The sequence below is a fragment of the Polypterus senegalus genome, chromosome 1, assembly GCF_016835505.1.
Source record: "Polypterus senegalus isolate Bchr_013 chromosome 1, ASM1683550v1, whole genome shotgun sequence".
In the NCBI taxonomy this organism is placed as follows: Eukaryota; Metazoa; Chordata; class Cladistia; order Polypteriformes; family Polypteridae; genus Polypterus; species Polypterus senegalus.
In genome coordinates this window covers 80027397-80047876 of record NC_053154.1, presented here as the reverse complement: position 1 = coordinate 80047876, position 20480 = coordinate 80027397, and the positions used below count along the sequence as shown (strand labels likewise).

Below are 20480 nucleotides of genomic sequence, written 5' to 3'. Positions count from 1 at the left end.
CAGTGTACAGAAATCATTAAGAATGATAATAGGATGTTGATTACATAGCACAATGTATAAAGTACAAGTTAAATGAGGCTATGCTTAAGCTACACTCTACTAGTAAGGTCTCATCTAGAACACTGTATGCAGCTTTGATCTCCATATTATTAAAAAAAAACAAAAAACAAACAAAAAAAAACCAGAATTGCTAGAGAAAGTCTAGAGAAGTACCAACAGGCTCAGAGGTTTGAGCTATGAGGAAAGACTGAAGGAGATGAACTTTTATGCAAGCATATATTAACAAATGACATGATAAATATGTTCAGAATTATTAAGGGAGTTAGTACAGTGTATTGTACCTGTTATTTTTAAAAAACTTTTCAACGTTAGCATTACGACATAGATGATGTGGCCTACCAGGCTGGCACCACCATCTTAACACGAGCTGGGACACAAATTCAAGGCACACCAGGTTTATTTTTCTTTTTCCCTTGTGGGAAACGCCTTCCCTGTTTCCCACAAGTATAACACAGTTCAAAGCATATCACAAAGCACAAACAATTAATCCCTGGCTTTTACTCCTCGGGTCAAGCTTTGTCGCTCCTCCTCCCAACTCTGGCTCTCCGAGTAGTGGCTGCTGGCTCCTTTTATAAGGCACCTGGAATTGCTCCAGGTGCTTGGTTACTCGTTTCTGGCAGCACTTCTGGGTGTGGCAGAAGAACTGCCCATAAGGGCTCAGCAGCTCCTGCTGCAGCATCCCCGGGTGGCGCCTGCAGAGCTCAACAGGGCTGCACCACACTCCAACTCCCATGAAGCCCTGTGGGAGTTAGTGGCACTGCTGCAACCAAGGGGGGTTGCCACCTAGCATCCCGGGGGAGGTAACGCTCTGGCCATGCTTGCTCCCCTGGTCCCCCAGCCGCACACTACAATGGAAACTTGCTAAGTGTAAATTTCACTCAAACATTACAATGTTTTCTCTTACACATTGTGTTCCTCACAATGTGGTAGATAGTAGTAATTTATAAACCACAACTTTGTCATTTATTATGAAGGACTCATGTGAATAGCATTGACAAACCTTGCTGGACTGAATGGCTGTTCTTAACAAAAATGTTACAATGTTTTAATATATTCTGCCAGTTTCAGCCATTCAAATGATCCGTCATGTGAGTCTTTTTTCTCTATTATTGTATCTCTTAGAACTTTAATCATGAATAATACTTAAATCATTTTGAGGGACATCTGTCTTCTGAATACACCAAACTGTCAATCACACTGCCACACCTTGCTGCACCATTTGGAATTTTAACATTTGCTATAAACCACTTTAAATCTATAAGCTTTGTAAGATATGTCTGTAAGCATTATCTGGATATCCGATTTTTCGGTTCCTATCAAAACTCAGCATCACAGATAAGAGTAAGTTGTGCGTTAAAATTCTTTAATTAAGTGAGGGACAAAAGTACTAGTAACAACCAGATTCATTAACCTAAATTGAAGGAAGCAAGTTTTCCATCTGTCTCTGTTTATGCTCCAATGAAGATTTCCTTTTTCCTTCAACCAGCCCAGCAACTAATTGTTTTTTTAACAATATCTACTATATTATAAAAAAAACGTAGGTCTGTGTGTCCAGTCCCTCATTGCAAACTGATTGGTCAGCTTGGGTTTGGTGATGTGATTGAACAAGGGAGTGTGAGTGTTAGACACACAAGGAGGGCAAACGGCATAGAAAAAATGCTGAGAGAGTTTCCTTCAATGATGGAAAGTACAAAACCATACAGGTGGTGACAAAGGTACTGAAGGTGCACATAGGGCAAGAGATGCACATATTTTGAAATTATTCTATTACCCGTTTTCGACAGGTACAGTAGATAGTTTAATATAATCTGACACTAATGCCAATGCAGTTTTGATCTGCTTCTAGGTTTTTGTCTACCTGTTCTGTCTAAATACCCTTACCTGCACTTACATATTTTTATCAGAAATATTTTTTTGTATCCTAAATCCCTCTGTGAATGATTTTTTATTTTTTCAAACAGTCACAAAACACAATCTAAGATACCTTGTACATTTATGTCTTGCCTGCTGATCCCCCACTTAACTGATTTTAATTCCAGCCCGGTGTTGCTATCTCTTCATAAAGCAGTTAGCTGAGCTTTCCAAAAGTCTTCTACATTGCTGCAAAGTGGAGACATAAAATTTCTGTAATGAAAAATAAACAGCTCTGTACTCTTTTTTTTCTGAGGCAACTCAATGGCTTTAATATCACATCATTTAAAGGTAAGGCTAAAACAGCTTCAGGCCAAGTTAGCTCTTTGGAACACCTGCCACGTTTTGTGTTCAATTCAAGGTACAAGGATCAAGTATGCACTGTAAGAGCTGAACTGAAATCACTGTTAGGACAACAACTAGTGGTCCAAGTTCACCACGTGCAACTCTGCTTATGTTTCCCTAGTACGACTTTAAGCAGGGTTCTGGCTTTGTGCCCATGTAGGAATTAAATATTTGCCTCACAATCAAAAATAAATAGCCAATTTGTTGTTGTTGTTGTTTTTTTTTTTTAATATCTCACAATACCCCGAGATTCATCATATCACTGATTACTTCCTAGATAAGATTCATTTTCCCCAAGTGTCTTCCGAAGATGCAGCTCTACTTGATGCTCGCTTTGACATGTCTGAACACAAAGACATAAAATCCCCTTTCACACAGTTCTTACGGTCAATAGCTTTCACACATGACTTCTCATTGCTGGCAAGAAGGCAGTAACCATAAATTGTATGTGAAAGAGTCATGAACACAGATTACAATTCTTTTTCTGTCTAAAAGAGGTAGTTAGCAACCATTGCTGAGTTTGTTGTATTTATGCAGTATGTTAAATTATTATTTTGTATATTCTTAATGAGTTATAAGGACTGATTCAAGACATAATGCTATTTATTGATAATTGAGTGAAATTCACAATTACATTATTACTTGATTTTATTATTCCAGACTGCTCCAGTAAGTCAACATTTCAAAAGACATTTAGAAACCACCATACATCAAACTCCCTGCAGTTTCACTGCTAATTGTCTGGCAACTGACCCCTATTGTTTGTGGCCATGCTTAGTGGCAAGTGAGCATAACAAAATGGCTTGGATGGAGAGGAGTGACCCCATTCAACAAACTTCCAGGCACTTCTTCGAAATTTAGCTCAATAGAAAAAGATTTTGCAGTATAGTTGAATAAGACACTCATTCATCGTTACCCAAGTTTCTAAACATTAGTCCACTTGCACAAGCGTCATGTTCACACGGATTCCTTTCCAGGTGTGTGCCTTCAACCAGGGTCATTGATGCTTTAGGTTACTTTAATCACAGATGCACAGTACCTGAGAATTTGCCTAGTTGCCTGGCATAGCCTGCATAGGTGAAAGAGATTACACATCACACAAAGGGACATGTGGCCTTGGTGGTGTTATTTCTACATTTTTTAAATAATTTTTAAGCAATTATGCACATTCAAGTAATTCAGTCAGGAATATACAAAATAAACCATTCTCCACAGACATTAAGTTTGCATTTACACTATTGCTAAAACAAAATAAGAACCACTCAGGTGTCAGAACTAAAGTCCTCTGCCTTTAATAAACAGTATTACCTAAAGTCAACATCTGGAAATTCAAACAGTTTTTCATTAATTAATTCAATCTGATAAAACCGATTTTATGCGTACTGACTGGCAACTTTAAGCTTGTTTGCACTTCCTATACCGCTCAAACCTTTAGTCCCACTGCTAGATTTTGAGAAAATCTTTGATTGTTTGAACTTAATAAAAGGAAGACCTTCATCACATGGGCTTTCGGGCTGGTTTTTATAAGTACGGACCACGGTTAACTCCATTTTTTCCTTTACTACCACAAATAACTGATCTAATTATTTCCAAATAAAAAGAGGTGCTGGGCAGACATTTTCTCTCTCCCCCCTTTTTGGTTGGCCTCTCTTCTTCATGCCCCTGGCTGTGTCATATGTCTGTCCATTTTGTGCACAGAATAATTAAACACTCTTTGGATACTGTTACTCTGTATGCTGACAATTTCTTTATTCTTTGGCAATACTCCCTTTGATTTTCTGACTGTGTTGGAGTTATTTAAAGATTTTTGAGTGCTGGTCAAACTCATCTTGTCTACCTTTGAATCAGATTGCAGTTTGCATTCTTTCTTCTGTTAGTCTAGGTATTGAACAGTTTACATATTTGGGTTTGGAAATGTATTCTTCTCTGAACATTACTCCTTCATATGATTATCATCATATTTGAATTAGTCTAAAAATGTCACTGAATGCTTTGTTTTAAACTATTATGTAATAAGCTCCATAAATCCTCTTCCTCCTTCTTCACAGTGGTCTAACGTTTAACGTGTATTTTCATAATTAAATGGATCAGAATGAGACCTAACCTGAAGCACATGACCTCTGGTAGCTATAAAGCTGAGGTTTCACAACCCTGACCTATAGCTCTGCGACAGGAAATACATTTTTTATTCAAATTAGTTCTAATGAGATCATTCTATATCTTCATCACTGAGATACACAGCAAGTCCCCTTGTTGCTCCATATCTCTCTATTATAAAAAAAAATCCTGGAGACAAAAAGTAGGGCGATGAGACATGATGTTTACATTAAGATCATGGAAGACACTTAAAAGACCTGTGAGACTAAAGAGATTGGCCATGGAGCATCTCGTGGGGACCTTAAACATGAGACTTTGTGCCAAGAGATTGACCCAGTACAGTCTCGAGATGACGTAGAACATGAGATTGTTGCAAGACATGCCCTACTTACAACCAAACAAGAGCACGGGCAGCAACACACTCGGTCGTGTTTTGGCTTTGAGCACACACAGATCCAGGGCTCTCAGCACATATAAAGTCTATAAGGACAATATGTTATAAATGAAACGTAGACGACTAAGTGAAGAAGAAAGCAGCGTGGGAAAAAAAGAGACCCAAAAGCGTTGGAGAGACAAAAAAGAAAAAGAATAATCTAGGTGCAAATTCAGAAAATAAGGAAAGTAATTATCAGCCTGGAATAAGTGGAATTGAAAAAAAAGAACATCCAATCCGGATGTTGGCGCTATACACACATTTTTTTTTTTTATTTAATAGAGAGATATTCACATTTGGTGACTGGTGGAAAGTCACAAAGAATCCAATATATTCACATGTTTTCCTAAATAATTGGTGGACACTCGTGCCCCTTTCCTGCTTGGTTCCACTTATGAATTTCAACACATCATAATTGCAGACCTGAGACTGTGTTTCATGTTTTCATGATTTAAATGTGCATTATCTAATACCTTCTTTTTTATTTGCAGATCTGATCCACTCTAAAAACCTGAGAGTGGGGTGTCCCTCTCCAGTCATTTTTGCATTTTTACAATGGTTTTTGTAAAAAGCCTGTTTACTGTGTCCCTTATTATGTACATCTCCCTTTAAATCCCCTTGCTTAGTGAACTTGCAGGTTTGTGATCATTTTCCCCAGAAATCTATTTCTGTACAAAGCCATCCTATTCCAGAAAATTATGTTGCACTCCCAAACCTGTAGTTACTGGTCTACATAGCTCAAAATGTGCAGAAGTCTGCACATTTTAGGAAGCCCTGCTACATAAATGTACATATTTTAGTTTTACCTTTTAAAATTTCTTCTTTTGTTTAGCTGTCACTTAATTCTATTTCTTGAACCTGGCACAAAAGCTTCTCTTCTACAAAAAATGACTCAACCTTTATCACCTTAAATTGTTTCATCTTAGTATGGTGGGAGACAAATTTCTGTTTGCTTCCCAGAATTTGTTAATTTCACTGGTCCTATAACATTCAATGATCTAAATCACTTCGAGCTGTCTGTCTCATGGACCAACAAGGCAACAAGCAGCATTATAAATCCCTGGGAGAAAACTGTTGAGGAATATCACACATGCATGTTCGAGAGTCACCTTCCAGGCCCATCTGAGATAAGCATTACCACTGGGAAACTGGGGGTGCAATTGCTAAGTCTTGTTTCTCTCTCTTATCATTCACAGAGAAGACACCCACTGAGGGCAATTGACCACTCTCCTTTGGGTTTAGGAGCTATAAAAGTGATGTGCTCCCAAAAGGTGTTATCTCATTCAGGAGATGAGTTATTCACATTATGGAGCTCTGACTTTGTGACTGGACCACTCTCCAAAGCCTATTGTTTCAAAGCCAACCACTAAACTTTATTTTGTTATCCTTCTCAAGTATCAAGTGTCTGTTATTTTCAGTTCTTGTTTTTTGCAACCAATGGCAGAAAATTAAAGATTGCTCATTATCTCTGAATCCACTTGACCTTAAGTGGAGATTCAAGGTAGGGTGGTGTAAAAGGTAGGGAAGTGTAAATTATATGTTTATGTAAAGTCCTTATTGTTATATGTACAGAATACAGTGAAATCTTACTTGCATATACTAATCAATATGAAACACGTTATCACTCTCCAGTGCCATGATTAATAAGTATTACTGCCTTACCACAAAACTTCTATGTTTCCTTAATTTCATTCTATTTACAGTACGCATTCTATGTTTCAATCTAGAATTCCTCTACTCTGCCTGTAGGCTGCTCTGCTAAGACTGGGGTTGTCTTTTTTGCGATTTGAGTGTTTTGCTTTACATCAGCCAGTGTTTACATTATATACTGTAACGACCCCAGAGGGTGTTTGTATGTGACCGAGCAATGGAATTACCCAACTTAAAGCGAATACTAGTGTGTGGCTGATTAGTAAGTATACTGTAGTTGTTGCAGAAAAATTGGATAAAAATAGTATTACTAACATGTGGATTTAAATGCATGAAAGAAGAGGTAGATGTAAGTGAGACTTGAATGAGTACACCAATTAACATACCGGATGGGATTTTCTTAGAGACAGAGTCAGAAAGATGAATGGGTGCTGAACAAGAATTGTGAAATGAATGTTTGGAAATGAGACAAGTCCAGGGACAAAGGGTCTCAGGTGTCTGAGAGTTTGAAAAGATGACAATGACAGATAATCTGGGGGTTTGAAATGAACCGGTTTGTAAATCAGAAGGAGAATTTTGAACATAATACTATACTGTTAAGGAAGCTTATGTAGTCAGATGAGGGCAGATATGCTCATCTGCTCATTCAGCAGCATTCACATCTTGTTGCATTTGGTTGATACTTCAAGCAGGAAGACCAACAAAAAGATAATTTCAGTATTCCAATTGAGTGGTGATGTTCTATAAGTAGTAAAGTGATGTCTTGAAATGGTCATCAAAACTCAAGATTGACTGCAAGTCACCAGGAGGCTTAGGTGACTTTTACAGATTTTCAAAATGTAGATGTAAGACCTCAGAGCTATGGACCCTTGTCCCTCATGAACACCAATATTAATTTACTAGACAAGGTCTTAGCATAGCGGTTACATAAAGTCATCTGGTGTCCTGTTCACCTGGATCAGGCTGATTATCTCTTGTTCCAGCCTCTAATTATGAGTGCAGACTCTCATACATTGAAAGTGCCACCCAAAACCTTTCTCATCCATCAGCTCTCCTCTGTGTTGATGCAGAAAAGGCCTTCTATTTTATGAACTGGCAATTTTTATGAAGGGTTCTGAACAAGATAGGCTTTGGCCCAAACTATATCATTAAAACACTGTACTTCTCTCCCTCTGCAGTTTTTCTGATTGACTCAGATATCTTCTCTCCTTTCCATGTCTGTTGGCGGGGCCAGGCAGGGAAGCCCTCTTTCCGTCTTCTGTTCAACTTATCTCTTGATCCATTAGCTACTGTCATTCATAACAACAAATGTCTTACTCCCAGAAATGTGCACACTACAAATCACTTAATTTCCTTATATGTAGATGCTGTTTTTTTATTATTAGGCAATGCTCCTTCTGATATCCGCTATGTTTTACATATACGTCCTTTGAACTCTTATCTGGCTATAAAATAAACTGGACAAAATTTTCCTTCTTACCTATCAATGATCTCTCTTGCCATGTCTCCCTTCCAATTTCCATCCATCCATTATCCAACCCACTCTATCCTAACACAGTGTCACCTGGAGCCAATCCCAGCCAACACAGGGCACAAGGCAGGAACAAACCCCGGGCAGGGCGCCAACCCACCGCAGGGCACACACACCCACGCACCAAGAACACACTAGGGACAATTTAGGATTGCCAATGCACCTAACCTGCATGTCTTTGGATTGTCGGAGGAAACCAGAGCACCTGAAGGAAACCCATGCAGACACGGGGAGAACACGCAAACTCCACGCAGGGAGGACCCTGGAAGCGAACCCAGGTCTCCTTGCTGCAAGGCAGCAGCGCTACCACTGTGCCACCGTGCCGCCCACTTCCTTCCAACTTTCATCCCTTTATTAGTCAAACTTGAAAATTTCAGATCAGGTCACTCATTTCTAAATTTCATATGGAATGGCAAGAGACCTTCTCTTAAACTTTCACTTAATTCCGTCATAGGCAGAGTGCTGGAGTATCTCCTCCCAGTTTCAGATTCTACCACTGGGCCATTTACTCTTAGCTTACTCAAGCCATGGATTTGCCCCAGCAAAGGAAATAATTATAAAATTTGGTTAGTATAATAAATATAGAACTTATTTCATATACTGTAGCATTATTAATAATATTATAATTGCTTTACTTGACAGGCTCCAGAGTATGTTTGGTGCCATGGCAGTAACTACATCACATGAGGTCAGCATTTAAATGAAAGGGAATGCACTTTGCACAACATAAACTCATAAAAGCAGTAAAATAAAAAGTAGTCAGTTCATTATCATGGAAAGCTGAATTCCTAAGGGAAAGGCCTGGCCATGAATGAGATGAGAGTAATTCACCATAAATAAAATGATTTATGTAAAACTTCTACCGTTTGGACACTTTTAATTGATCACTTTTTTATTTGATAGTTGAATTTGATACTACTTCTTTAAATACACTAAAAAGAAACGATACTTTGTTGAAAGCATCCAATAAAGAACCTTAGCTAAACATATCTTACAATAAATACACTAATTTATATATGCTTAATAGCAGGAACAGAAACCAAGATTTATCACCCTATATGAGCCTCCCTTAACAGACTTCTGTATCACCAAGTACGTGTGAAAGCATTTGGACAGCATTTCACACTCTCATGCCATTACTCGCCCCTCTGGCCTGGTTTGGCCTTTCATCTTTCTGCCAAGCAAGTGTCACTCTGCTGTGTTTCTTTAACTTTGGCTGAAGATTTTCTACATCTAGTTTTGAAGCAAGTTCCTACATCAGAAGACACCATGCAATACTGCCATGTCATGACCCCAGCTCACTCAGTATCTTATATTTCTTTTTTTTTCTTATTTTAATCAAACAATCAGGAATACAAAGAAATGATTACACACTTACTGACTGAAAGATTTACTGACAAGTCTTGATATTAGCTAAGACAACATGCTAGTAAGACCTAATGACCTGTTCTTATTTGCGAACTTCATTTTATGTTTTAGCCCATTCAGTATTCAGACACAAGCACTTGATATTTAATTGTCCCTGCTGTCTTAAAGAGGAAAGGTTTTAACAATTCTCCTAAACTTAGGAGATACAGGGTTTGTGTACATGAAGAGTTGGCTCATATCTAAAGGGTAAAAGCGAATCGCATGTGTATCAGTAAATGCTCATCTCAATTTTAGCTCAGTTCCCGTATCCAAGTGACACTCGCTCTCACTTATACATGAAAATGTTTGATTTCCATCAACATAACTACCTCTTTGTGCTTGGAGAAAATTATACAACCTTATTCTGTCCAGCCAGGCAATCAAGCCTAGAACCATGGAGTTGTGAGGCTGCAGTGTTAACCACTATGCTGAACACTAATGCCAACTCTTTCACTTCAAATATGTAAACTTTTAATTTATTTATGAATTTTACAAATCTGCCTATTCCAACACAAGATTGCAGAGGAGCTAACACCTATCTCAACAGGACCATGTGAAGGGCAGGAAACAAACTTGCATAAGTCCACTACAACAAACCCTCACACACATTTTATAGATGATAGCCAAGCTAAGCCACACATTTCTGGGATTTGGGAAAAAAATGGAAAACATGAGAAAACTCATGCAGAGACAGGGAGAATGTTTTAACTCCCCACAGACAGCACTGATACAAAGTATCAGCAAAACAGCTCACATTTCACAGCTTAGAATTTTTACAGTGTATTTGGATGATTGTTGACTACCTCCTGCATTTTAATGTTATTTATGCTACTTTAACAAGGCACAAAATTTGGCAAGTAAAAGACCCAAGTCTCTTCACAACTATTGCATCACATCATCACTAACTAATATGATCCCTGCTATAAAATACTTTTTATGAAGTGGGTACAACAAATCAGTTTTCTTACTTTGGAACAGTGCAGCTATCACAGCCACTTAAACCATGGATCTCAAACTCCAGTCAAACTGGAAGTCCCAAGTGGCTGCAGGTTTTCATTCTAACCCTTTTCTTAATTAGTGACCTGTTTTGCTGCTAATGAACTTCTTTTTAATTAATTTTAATTGACCTGTTTATTAAGATTTGTTCCCTGGAATCTCTTCATTTCTTTCCTTAAACAGAAATGAAACGTGAAGTGAGTGAGCCAATAGAAGACCAACTTGGCCAGGTCCTCAAATTCCAACTAATTTCCCTCCAACCAGTTGCTTAATTAGGTGCAGAGTCTTGTTGTGAATTAAACCCATTCTTTAATTCCATGGCTTCCAGCAGTGTTCACTGTGCATTGCTGATTTTTTCTTTACTCTTCTAAGAGCGCTGTTAAAATGTTTTGGGGATCTGAGCAAATCTATATTTTTGAGACCTCCACCATTTTTATTTGCAGATATTCTATGATGGTCACCATTTGCTGGTCATGTTTTTGTTCATTTTGTATCTCATTATTGTTTGGCTGCTAATTAAGGAAAAAGAAACAATTATTGTGTCTGTCAATTAGTCAATTAAAATTAATTCAAAAGAATTTAATTAGCAGCAAAAACAGGTCACTGAAAGGTTAGAATGAAAACCTATAGCCACTGTAACCCTCCAAGACTGGAGTCTAAGATCTCTGAAACTATAACAAGTGCTATAGAACAGAGCAGGAGTCAAAAAGAAAAAACATTTTCTTCCTCTCTTGCCAATCTTTGTAGGTTCAGCCTCTCAGTTTCTCAATATTTTCCTTATGTTTCACATCTTTCAACACTATGTTGATCTGAGATGTCAGTCAGCAATGAGAATTGAATAACACTTGGATCATTCTTTAATATTTTTTCAATTAAATGCAGTATTCAGTTATTATACCATAAGATGATCCAATTATCAGGAAACACTGCAGTCCTTCTGCACCAGACTTCATTACTGCACTCTGTAAATATTACGCTCTAGGTAATGCAAGTGAGCCTAAATTTAAAGTTTAACTCACAAAAACACTAATAGGGAGAAAACAGAAATAACAGTACAAGGATTGGATCTACAAGCAGATCTAATGGTCACTATCATGCAGACATGTCACTCAGCAGTAGGAACAGCTTTATATCTTACACGTGGAGTCATTTGTTTCACCCATACACACCAGAAAAACACATATACATATACACACACAAAAACATTGCAAATCTAAATTTGATCAATATGAACAAGCATGCACGGGAGTGAACCCTGCAATGATCTAGAGTTGGTTTCCACCTTGGACAATTTATTGCCATAACCCTAAACTATATAAGAGGTTTAGAAAATGGATGGTTGTCTATCTCATATATTGACTTCTCTATGGTACAGTTAACAACATCAGTAAATGAAACATAAAAATGATCTACTTAAACAATACTTACATGGCTTATGCAATATAGGTTTTGGTCAGGTGATTATTACAAAAATAAAAAAAATAGTTTATTAAAATTTTTAAAGCCATTTACTTAAACACAGGGACACGTACAGAAGTAGCTTCAGGCACAATGAATGAACTACTCCATCACTGGCACACTTATTCTTACCTAGCCACTCTAACACACCTTTGTGATGTTGACCCTCAAGAACAATGGACAGTAGCCAAGTACTGCCTTGGAAATAATAGTCCAGTGCACTATGATGTCAGTCACATTCATTTGTATTCAATTTTATTCACCGCATTTCTCTTAAACCCACCTAATTCATGAATTCTTAATTGGTTGCCTATTTACCACATGCTCCCCGAGTTTCGAATTTTTCCAAAAAATAATCTGTATATATTTTGATTAAACAATTGTACCGACTTACCTGCCTACCTTTATGGCGGTCCTACAACAATTTAATATAAATATCAACTGAAAATAATACATTAACAGTGCAAAATTCAGTCCATCCTCCCGAAGTTGCTGGTAGTGATCTTATTATCTGCAGTTTACAAGTTCAGCACGTGGTGGAGCCGGTGTACCATATGAATTTCTTTAGAAAAAAAATATGCGTAGTACACTTTATTATTGTTCTAATATTTTTGTTATTTGTGTGGTTCACCATTGAACTTATCTATATAATTTTAATTACTGCGGTGGTGTGTAGTTAAAAAAAAAAAAACACATGTTTTACAAATATTTTAGGTTGTGGATGTAAACGTATTTTTAAGTTTAAATTGTTATAGGTTGGCGCACTAGAATAACTTCCCATTCTTAAAAAAAATACACACAGACAAAAGTGCACGCCTGTTTATTATGATTCGAATCGGAAATACGCCGTGAAATTTGATATGAATCAATAAGGTCATATTTAATTTTAGTACCTTACACAGGGAGGGTCGTTATCACAAAGACTTCACTGCAAGATGTTCCTGGAGCTGCTCCTTGACCTGTAAGCTACTCGGAACAGCGGATGCTTTACGACAAAAGCATTAACTCTGCAGGTAGGCTAATGCGAAACAGAAATATAAAATATAACGTGTAAACAAATATTATACTATTACTACTACTGCTAATAAAAATGAAGTTGGTTATCTGCTAATAAGCTTTAAAATGAGATCATTTCCTGACGGGTAAATTTTGAACTATCAAACTCAAAGCGTATTGATACTCAGTTCACTGCAGGTAAAAAAAATAGAGAAGATGCCAATAGGCGATGTTACCTTTAATGCTAATTTATTTATTGCAGGAGACGATCGCATTTGTTAAGGTCTTAGTTTTTTTTTGTAATTGTCTTAAGAATATGCGTATCTAAATAATAGATTGATGTAAGAAGATAATTGAAAACATGCAGGCGATATAGGCATCGGGACACACCGAACGGGTTAATTAAAATCTACTGCTTTGTTTATTTACCTTTGTTTCTCTCTAATTAGAAATTGAGCCGTTCGATTCAATTCAAACCTACGAACCCTTAAGACGTTTGACAGACTGTCTTCCGAAACCCGCTGAAGAAATCTTTCAGGCGAGAACAGACACCAGGTGTGGCGCTTTAACTGCCCTCTTGTATCTTCGCAAACGGGGGAGGGTTTGTCCGGACCACTTTATATTAATACCGGCATTGTCTTTGTTTGATTCTTCTTACCTACTTACAATAACATCTTCAAAAAACTGAAAGATGAATGTATGCCCTATTCTTTAGTTTTGTTTTTAGTCACAATATATCCGCTCAAATAGCTGAACGGCTGGGGTCGCCGTTTTTCCCCATATAAATATGTCGGCGCCATGATGCGCTTTTCTTTAAACTTACCCGCCCTGGGACGTCACTTCTGCCACTCAAATTGTAGGGGAGAGGCTAAGACGGCGTGTGTTATGTGTGAGTGAGTGAGAGAGAGGTGGGGGCTAAGGAGACAGGCTACGTTTTTGCAGCCCACCCCGCTAGCCACGTTGGTGGCTCATCCGCGACGTAATGGGCTAGAGGAAAAGCTCAACTTCAGCGGCATTCGATACCAGCGCGGCCTTAATGGTGTGTGCATGAGTGCCGGGGAAGCGGACAGCGGGGACAATTGCAAAGGTAACGGAACAGGCTCTACCTTTTTGTGAGCTTCTAGTACGTTGGGTCAGTAGTGTATGTGGGTGAATGACGTGCACGAGGATGTCGTTGCGTGCGCGTGAACGCAGCTGGAGTGCTGATGTGTCCGATTCGTGCAGATGTGCTGTGCGGGTCAACCCCGCCCGCTAGTGTTCTGTTGTCTTTTATGTATGTATGTGTGTGTATGTGTGTGTGTGCGCGCGCCACATCACCCCGGCTTGCGAGTCATCAGCGGACTTTGTCGACTTGTATCTCGTTTTAATGTAGCCTACGCAGCGCCCGAGTGTGGAACAGAGGTAATCCTGTTATTAACAAAGAGATAGGCGTTGCTTTTCCTTTCATAAATATTGCATTTAACAAAGAACTCGCTATTACTTTGTTTAGTTTTTGATAGGTGCCATTTTCACCCTGATGAGAAATATAAATAATATATTAGCTGAAGCTTACATTTCCTTTGGAAAGGAGGTGTGGTAGTTTAATTCCCGAAACTATGGAAAATGTTCAGTACAGTGTAAGCAGCATGTCTTAAATCTGTAATTTCCAATGTTGAAGTAAAAACAAAAATAATGTTATATGGGAGAAGTGTAATAAAATTAAACATCAAATGTAAATACTGTTAAGAAATTTGACTACTTTGTGTTATTATCGTTTTGTATTGCACAGTATAATTAGTTTGAACAGTTGGTTTGCTAATATTACCTCTATTTGGACCTAGACTCCAAATAACAATACTTAAAAGTCACAAATGTGTATGTACACCTCCACAAGCTAAAATCTTTAACCATCTTCAGAATTGCAGATTTTTAAACCTTGCTAATGTTAAGAGATTTGTTCATAAAGTCCTCAGGAGCCTGAAATGCAATCCATGGATATGAACCTGTGCCAAGAATTTTTTTGCTATAGCCAAAAAGCCAGTTATAGTTGAAACACTTTTTCTCTTTAACCCATTGTAGTTCAGGAAATGCCCAGCCAAATTTTTAAAGTTGGAGAGCTTATTTTTTAACACTTTTTTTAAGCTTTCCATGAGCATTTTTAATGTGCTAAATATGTCAATTTTTATTTGATAGACTTAGCCTAATAGAAAATATGTTTTTTTTTGGGTCAAGAAGAAATTTTTTTTTTTTTTTTTTTTCAGGAGCAGACAGGCTCTTCTCAGTTCTTTCTGCTTTCGTAGCATTACTAGACACTACTTTGCCTCAGGGAAGAGGGAAGTGTCTAGATTAAGGTGGCTTATGCCTTCACTATTGCAGAGAATTTTTTAACACTATTTAGGAGATACATATAATCTAATGGCACTCTGTTAAAATATTAACACCTTTTCATTGCATGGTGCTTAGCTGTGGATATAATAACAACATAATGGAGTAAAACCCAGGAAGGAAACATTTGAGCCCAAATAGACACACTTTAAAGGGCTATAATTGACAAAACACTAAGTTATAGTTTCCAAGTTGATAAACTACATTTACATGAAAGAATACATTGCATAGTTACTGCAGTTCTTTTTAATCTTTCAAAATATGATACATAGCATTTTTCATGGTTTTGTAAAACAGAAGCAGATATACTGTACAATATGATTATTTAAACACATTTAAGTGAGTTTGAAAATGGATGGAGTCATGAATGTTTACGTGCCAATGAGGCAGCACCATTTAAGGCTGGAAGCAATTAATTTCTGTCTCTCAACTCTTTCTGGACAACATATTTTGTAACTGATGAGTGGTTGTACAGACTTGGGTATCACAGTAGTTAGTTCTTCTGCCTTACAGCCCATGGCTTCTGATTTTGAATGGCTTACCTGGTCACTATCTGTGTACCATTTGCTGAATCTCCCCATGTCTGTATGGTATTTTTTTCTACAGTCCAAAGATGCGAGTTAGTTTTATTGACAGTTATAAATTGGCTTCACGGGTGTGTGTGTATAGAACGTGAAATGGAATAGTGTCCTTGATAGAGCTGGTTCTTGCTTTGCACCATGATGGCAGCCTAAGACATGTGTAAGTCTTATTATGGCAGTCTCTGATCCCCTGGGACCCAGTATTGCGCTGGGTTCATAAAATTAATAAATAAACAACTTGATGCCATAAATCAGAAACTACACTGCATAAATATCTTGTTTTTCTCAAAAAAGTAGTTTTGTTTTGGTGGTCCTCTAAAACAGAGAAGCCATTTGGCTTTATGGCTAATATTACAATCATACAGCTCTTACTGTATACTCTGGTTTGTTTCATATAAAGGACCTCATCTTGCTTGCTGATATAATGTTCTTTCCATGTTCACTTGGGGATTCCTACCAAAGTTCAAAGATATTCTTTTTAGTTTATTTGGAAATTTTGATTGGATTAATGTGTTTTCATTGCAGCATTCTGGAATCCTGCATTATTATGCTGTTGGGCTCTGACTTTCCATGACTGGATAAACTTTGCCCACAAAATTAGATGAATACATTTAAAATGTACCTCTGTATAAATTAACTTGTTAAATAAGATATTAAGTTATCGGCTTTGAATGTACTATAGCTGTGCAATATAGCAAGCATTTGGAGCACTGAAAATAAAATATAGTCTATAAATCCATCTGGCTGCAGTGCCATTTCAGGCAATGTGTTTAAATTGTGAATTGCAAGTTAGTTTTTCAAGATGCTCAGTCAAAACCTGAGGAATTTTTCCTTTGTGCCAAAGATTATGATGGATTAGGCTTTATGGCTGAGGTGGTGGTTTTGTCTGGGAATGTTCTAAGGGAATTTTGTTTGGGGTGGAGGCGTCAAAATTGCTTTTTTCTCTTGGTGATTTCCTCTTCAAACAACTGGTATCCTGAATGTTTTTGCTTATTTGACAGTCTGCACCTGTACATTGAGCTGTCGGGGTTAAATTACAAGCTGGAACACCTAAACCTGTCTCAGCCTGCAACTGTAAACATTGTTTTTTTCAGTCAAGGCTGTAGCAGATTCTTTCAAATGGTTTCCTTCTCATTGTTGAGCTGAGTAATTGCTGGTTAACATACACTGTGGAATTCTCCCAGGGTGTGCCTGAACCTTTCAGGATGGCATTTAGACTGTCCCTGCCACTGAACATTTTGTCCTTTTCACTAAGCGACTGAAGTCCTATACTATGTAAATTGTGATTTGCCACATTGAGAATTGTAAAATCCAGGATTAATATCCAACTGACAAAGATCTAACCTGCTTAACCAGCAACAGCTGGTATAGAATAGAAACCATTAAGGATGGAATCCATTGTAGGAAATTTGAAATGTACCTTTAAAGAAAAATAGTAAGAATGGTATTTCAAAGACTGTTGTGTGTTTGATACTGCATCGATTGACGTTGAACTGGCTTTAATGAGTTTTATGTAAAATGGATGTTAAATTTGAATTTAGCAGTTAATCCTGTGAGAGATGAGAATTTTATTAGAATTTATCAGTCAATCAACCAATGACATTTCATTGAACAAGCAGCAATCTAAAAGTCATCTTGAATGATTCAGGCAATACAATTATATAAAATATTAGCATCAGTGGTAAGAAGTTTGGTATACCTTTGGGTTTTGGTTCCGGTTATTTTTACACTACTGTTTGGATTTGTTTTCTTGTCACCTCACTTTAGACTTTATGTTGCTTAGGTATGAGTGACTGTTCATTTCTGAGGATTGAAAACGTATTGTGCTTTATGACGGGTCTGGCTTGCTAAAGGGTGTAGTCCTTAATTAGATGGATTGGTAGACTTCATCTATCCATTTTCTTATCTACTTACTTATATTATGGTTGCAGGGTACTAGAGACTTTCTCTGCAGCACTGAAAAATAAGGATGAAATGTAAGACAGATTTGTAAATGTTGTATGTTTTTTCATTAAACATATGTGTACTCCTCATGATTAAATGATTTTGAGAAAACCATTGTTAGGTCTAATTTAACATTTCAGGTTGTTTTAAACACATGTGGGGGAAAAAAAAACCCTTTGGATATGGAGTTGTCTTACGATTTTGATTTGATCATACATATAAGTTGTGAATACAGCAGGATGCATGGGAAGTCAAAATAAATAAATCTAGATGTCTTACTTTGCTCCTTATTTCATGGACAGTTTTGCAAAGGCTGAAAGTTGTTGTGACCTTGTTTAAATTTGTAAACAAAAAGCTTCTTTTCAGATTTCATGGGAAAATAGCTTTTAAATGATTTAATGTGTCCTTGACTTGTGAGATGAATCAATAATGCAAGAGTTAGGGTATATAATACATACTATATTAGTGTAGTTCACTTTGGAGCCATAAAATAAGGTGTTGTGCAGGACTGAGAACGGTCTGTATAATTAATTAGTGGTGACTAGAAAGAAGAGCTACAGTTGGATAAACTGACGATCATGTAACCATGGTAGTTTATATTGAAACCTCTTTTAGTAAAACTCAAGGGACTGAAACCTTCATGTTAAGCAGTTTGTAACTGATTTCCTTATAAAATACTTTGGTACAGTAATATATTAATACTAAGGGGCTTAACCCCAGCTCGCATCGCTCGCCAACCCCTGTTTTTTACGCTACGCACCAGCCACTTCGCATCTCTGCCACCCGTGTTGTGAAGAGAGGGGCTGAACACACCCCAAGGAGATGCAGTTGCTTCTCCGAAAACCCCTTTTAAACAGTGATACAATGGGAAACAAATAAATTTTTTTTTTTAACCTCCTCTTTGCTCAATCAGCTGCTGACTTGTTGCTGCTGCTGTACCACATGATCTGCATCTCATGCGGCACTTTGAACATTTAAAAGCCTGTAGAGCAGCTGTCTTTGTCATCTACTCTTTGTCTTTTATTTTGGCCCCAGGTGTAGTTAAATGTCTTGCCACAAAGTCTTTTCTCGCGGGATGTGAGTTCTTGATATTTTTTTAGTTTATAATTTTAAAAACGGAATAAGAATCTGAAAATCTCACAACATCATATTCAAGTCAAGTTGGAGAGCATGCACTGGTACAGTGCATTGCTGCACCCACTACACAACGAAAAACTTGGGATCCCGGTTGGCAACCACCCATGCAGACACACGGTTCAGTCCCACCCTCCAGAAATGACCCTCTATCTGCCACAGCCAAGTGTTACGTGGGTGACTCCTTGGCCTGGTCCAGCCACTCGGCTCCCCAACAATGAGGATCGTATGAGCTGGATCACCCTTGGGGAAACGCGCCACATGGCTGTAGTGTCGTAACTGACGCTCCCTCACAACGTAGGTAATGTGCCTCATTCAGGACTCCATGAGCAACTGCTCATTCGACACAAAGTCAAACCAACAGTACCCAAGTATTTTCCAGAGAGACACAGTACCAAAGGAGTCCAGTCTTTGTCTCGGGTCACTGGATAGCATCCATGTCTCGCAACCATATAGTAAGACAGGAAGAACAAGGACTCTAAAGACCTGGACCTTCGTCTTTTTGCATAGATATCAGGAGCGCCACACAACCCTTTCCAGCGACCTCATGACCGCCCCCCCCCATGCTGTCCCAGTCCATCTACTGACGTCATAGGAATAGTCACCAGAAACATGAATGTCACTGCTAAGGTAAGTAAACCTCTCGACAAGGTCGACACTCTCTCCACAAACAGACATATTAAAGTTTGATAAATCCTGAAAAAAATGATACCAAACATATATACTGTATGTGGCTTTTAAAATAAGCCTGATTTAAAGCGTGACAAAACATGTGACATAAAAACATCACATAATATCGTTGCACAAAATCGTTGCACTTTTAGGCTTAGGATTATAATATATAATATATAATATATATATATATATATTGACAGAGAGTAGATATCTTGTAATGTAAGTTAAAATAATCACCTTTTCTTCTGATCAAAGGCCAACATTCCAAGTTTAGGCTGTAGTGTGAGACAGACATGACAACTTTAAATGTCATCCATGTTTAATACAATAGTTTGTTTCTGTACTTTTTCCTTGGTATAAGAAGTTCACCTCATAGATGATTTACTTTTGCAGGAAGTCTTTTGGACTTTCATAGGCAGTGGCCTGTTCAGCCTCTTGATTCATTTCACAAGTTTTCACATTCTTTCAAGTATTTACTTCCTCAATTGTCCGTTTTCATCTGTACTATAAACAATTAACAAAAGGCACATGTTAGCAAAGATGTCAGTTTGTCTGAGGGATGCAGTTCATTTGTCAAAGGTAAAATGTTTCATCAAAACTTTGAAAATATAAGGATTTGACTGACATGATGAAATCTGCAGTAGTATGTTTCCTACATCTAATAGTTATTGGCAGGAATCAGTCTCTAAAAAAAGTACATACCCAGCAGTCATAGGAAACCAAATTTGGAAACCCCTGCAGTTGATACTTGGAAATTGCAGAATCCACAAAGCTTGGAATCTGACTCTGTGTGAGTGGAAAATACTGTTAATGGTTATAGTCAAAAAGAAAATAAATAAATAAACTTTTGTAACTATTAGTTCAGTCCCAGGATGAAAGTTGTATTATTTTTCATAGC

General features: G+C 37.6%; 2 protein-coding genes across 4 annotated transcripts in view; both read left to right on the top strand.

The window, feature by feature from the left end:
- LOC120527886 (aquaporin-3-like) overlaps window positions 1–6199 on the top strand; it is a 38535-nt gene extending 32336 nt beyond the window's left edge. The window contains exon 6 of the mRNA XM_039751822.1: window positions 6043–6199. Coding sequence (XP_039607756.1) covers window positions 6043–6058 — 16 coding nt within the window. The 3' untranslated portion in view covers window positions 6059–6199. The remainder of the gene's footprint in view (window positions 1–6042) is intronic.
- Window positions 6200–12803: 6604 nt separating this feature from the next.
- atp8b2 (ATPase phospholipid transporting 8B2) overlaps window positions 12804–20480 on the top strand; it is a 131210-nt gene continuing 123533 nt past the window's right edge. The window contains exon 1 of one of the 3 annotated variants that reach the window (XM_039751776.1): window positions 12804–12901. The gene's annotated coding sequence lies outside the window, so the exon portion shown is untranslated. Of the gene's footprint in view, window positions 12902–13777; window positions 13972–14260; window positions 14286–20480 lie in introns of those variants that run through there. The other 2 variants (XM_039751768.1, XM_039751784.1) reach the window with 2 other exon arrangements.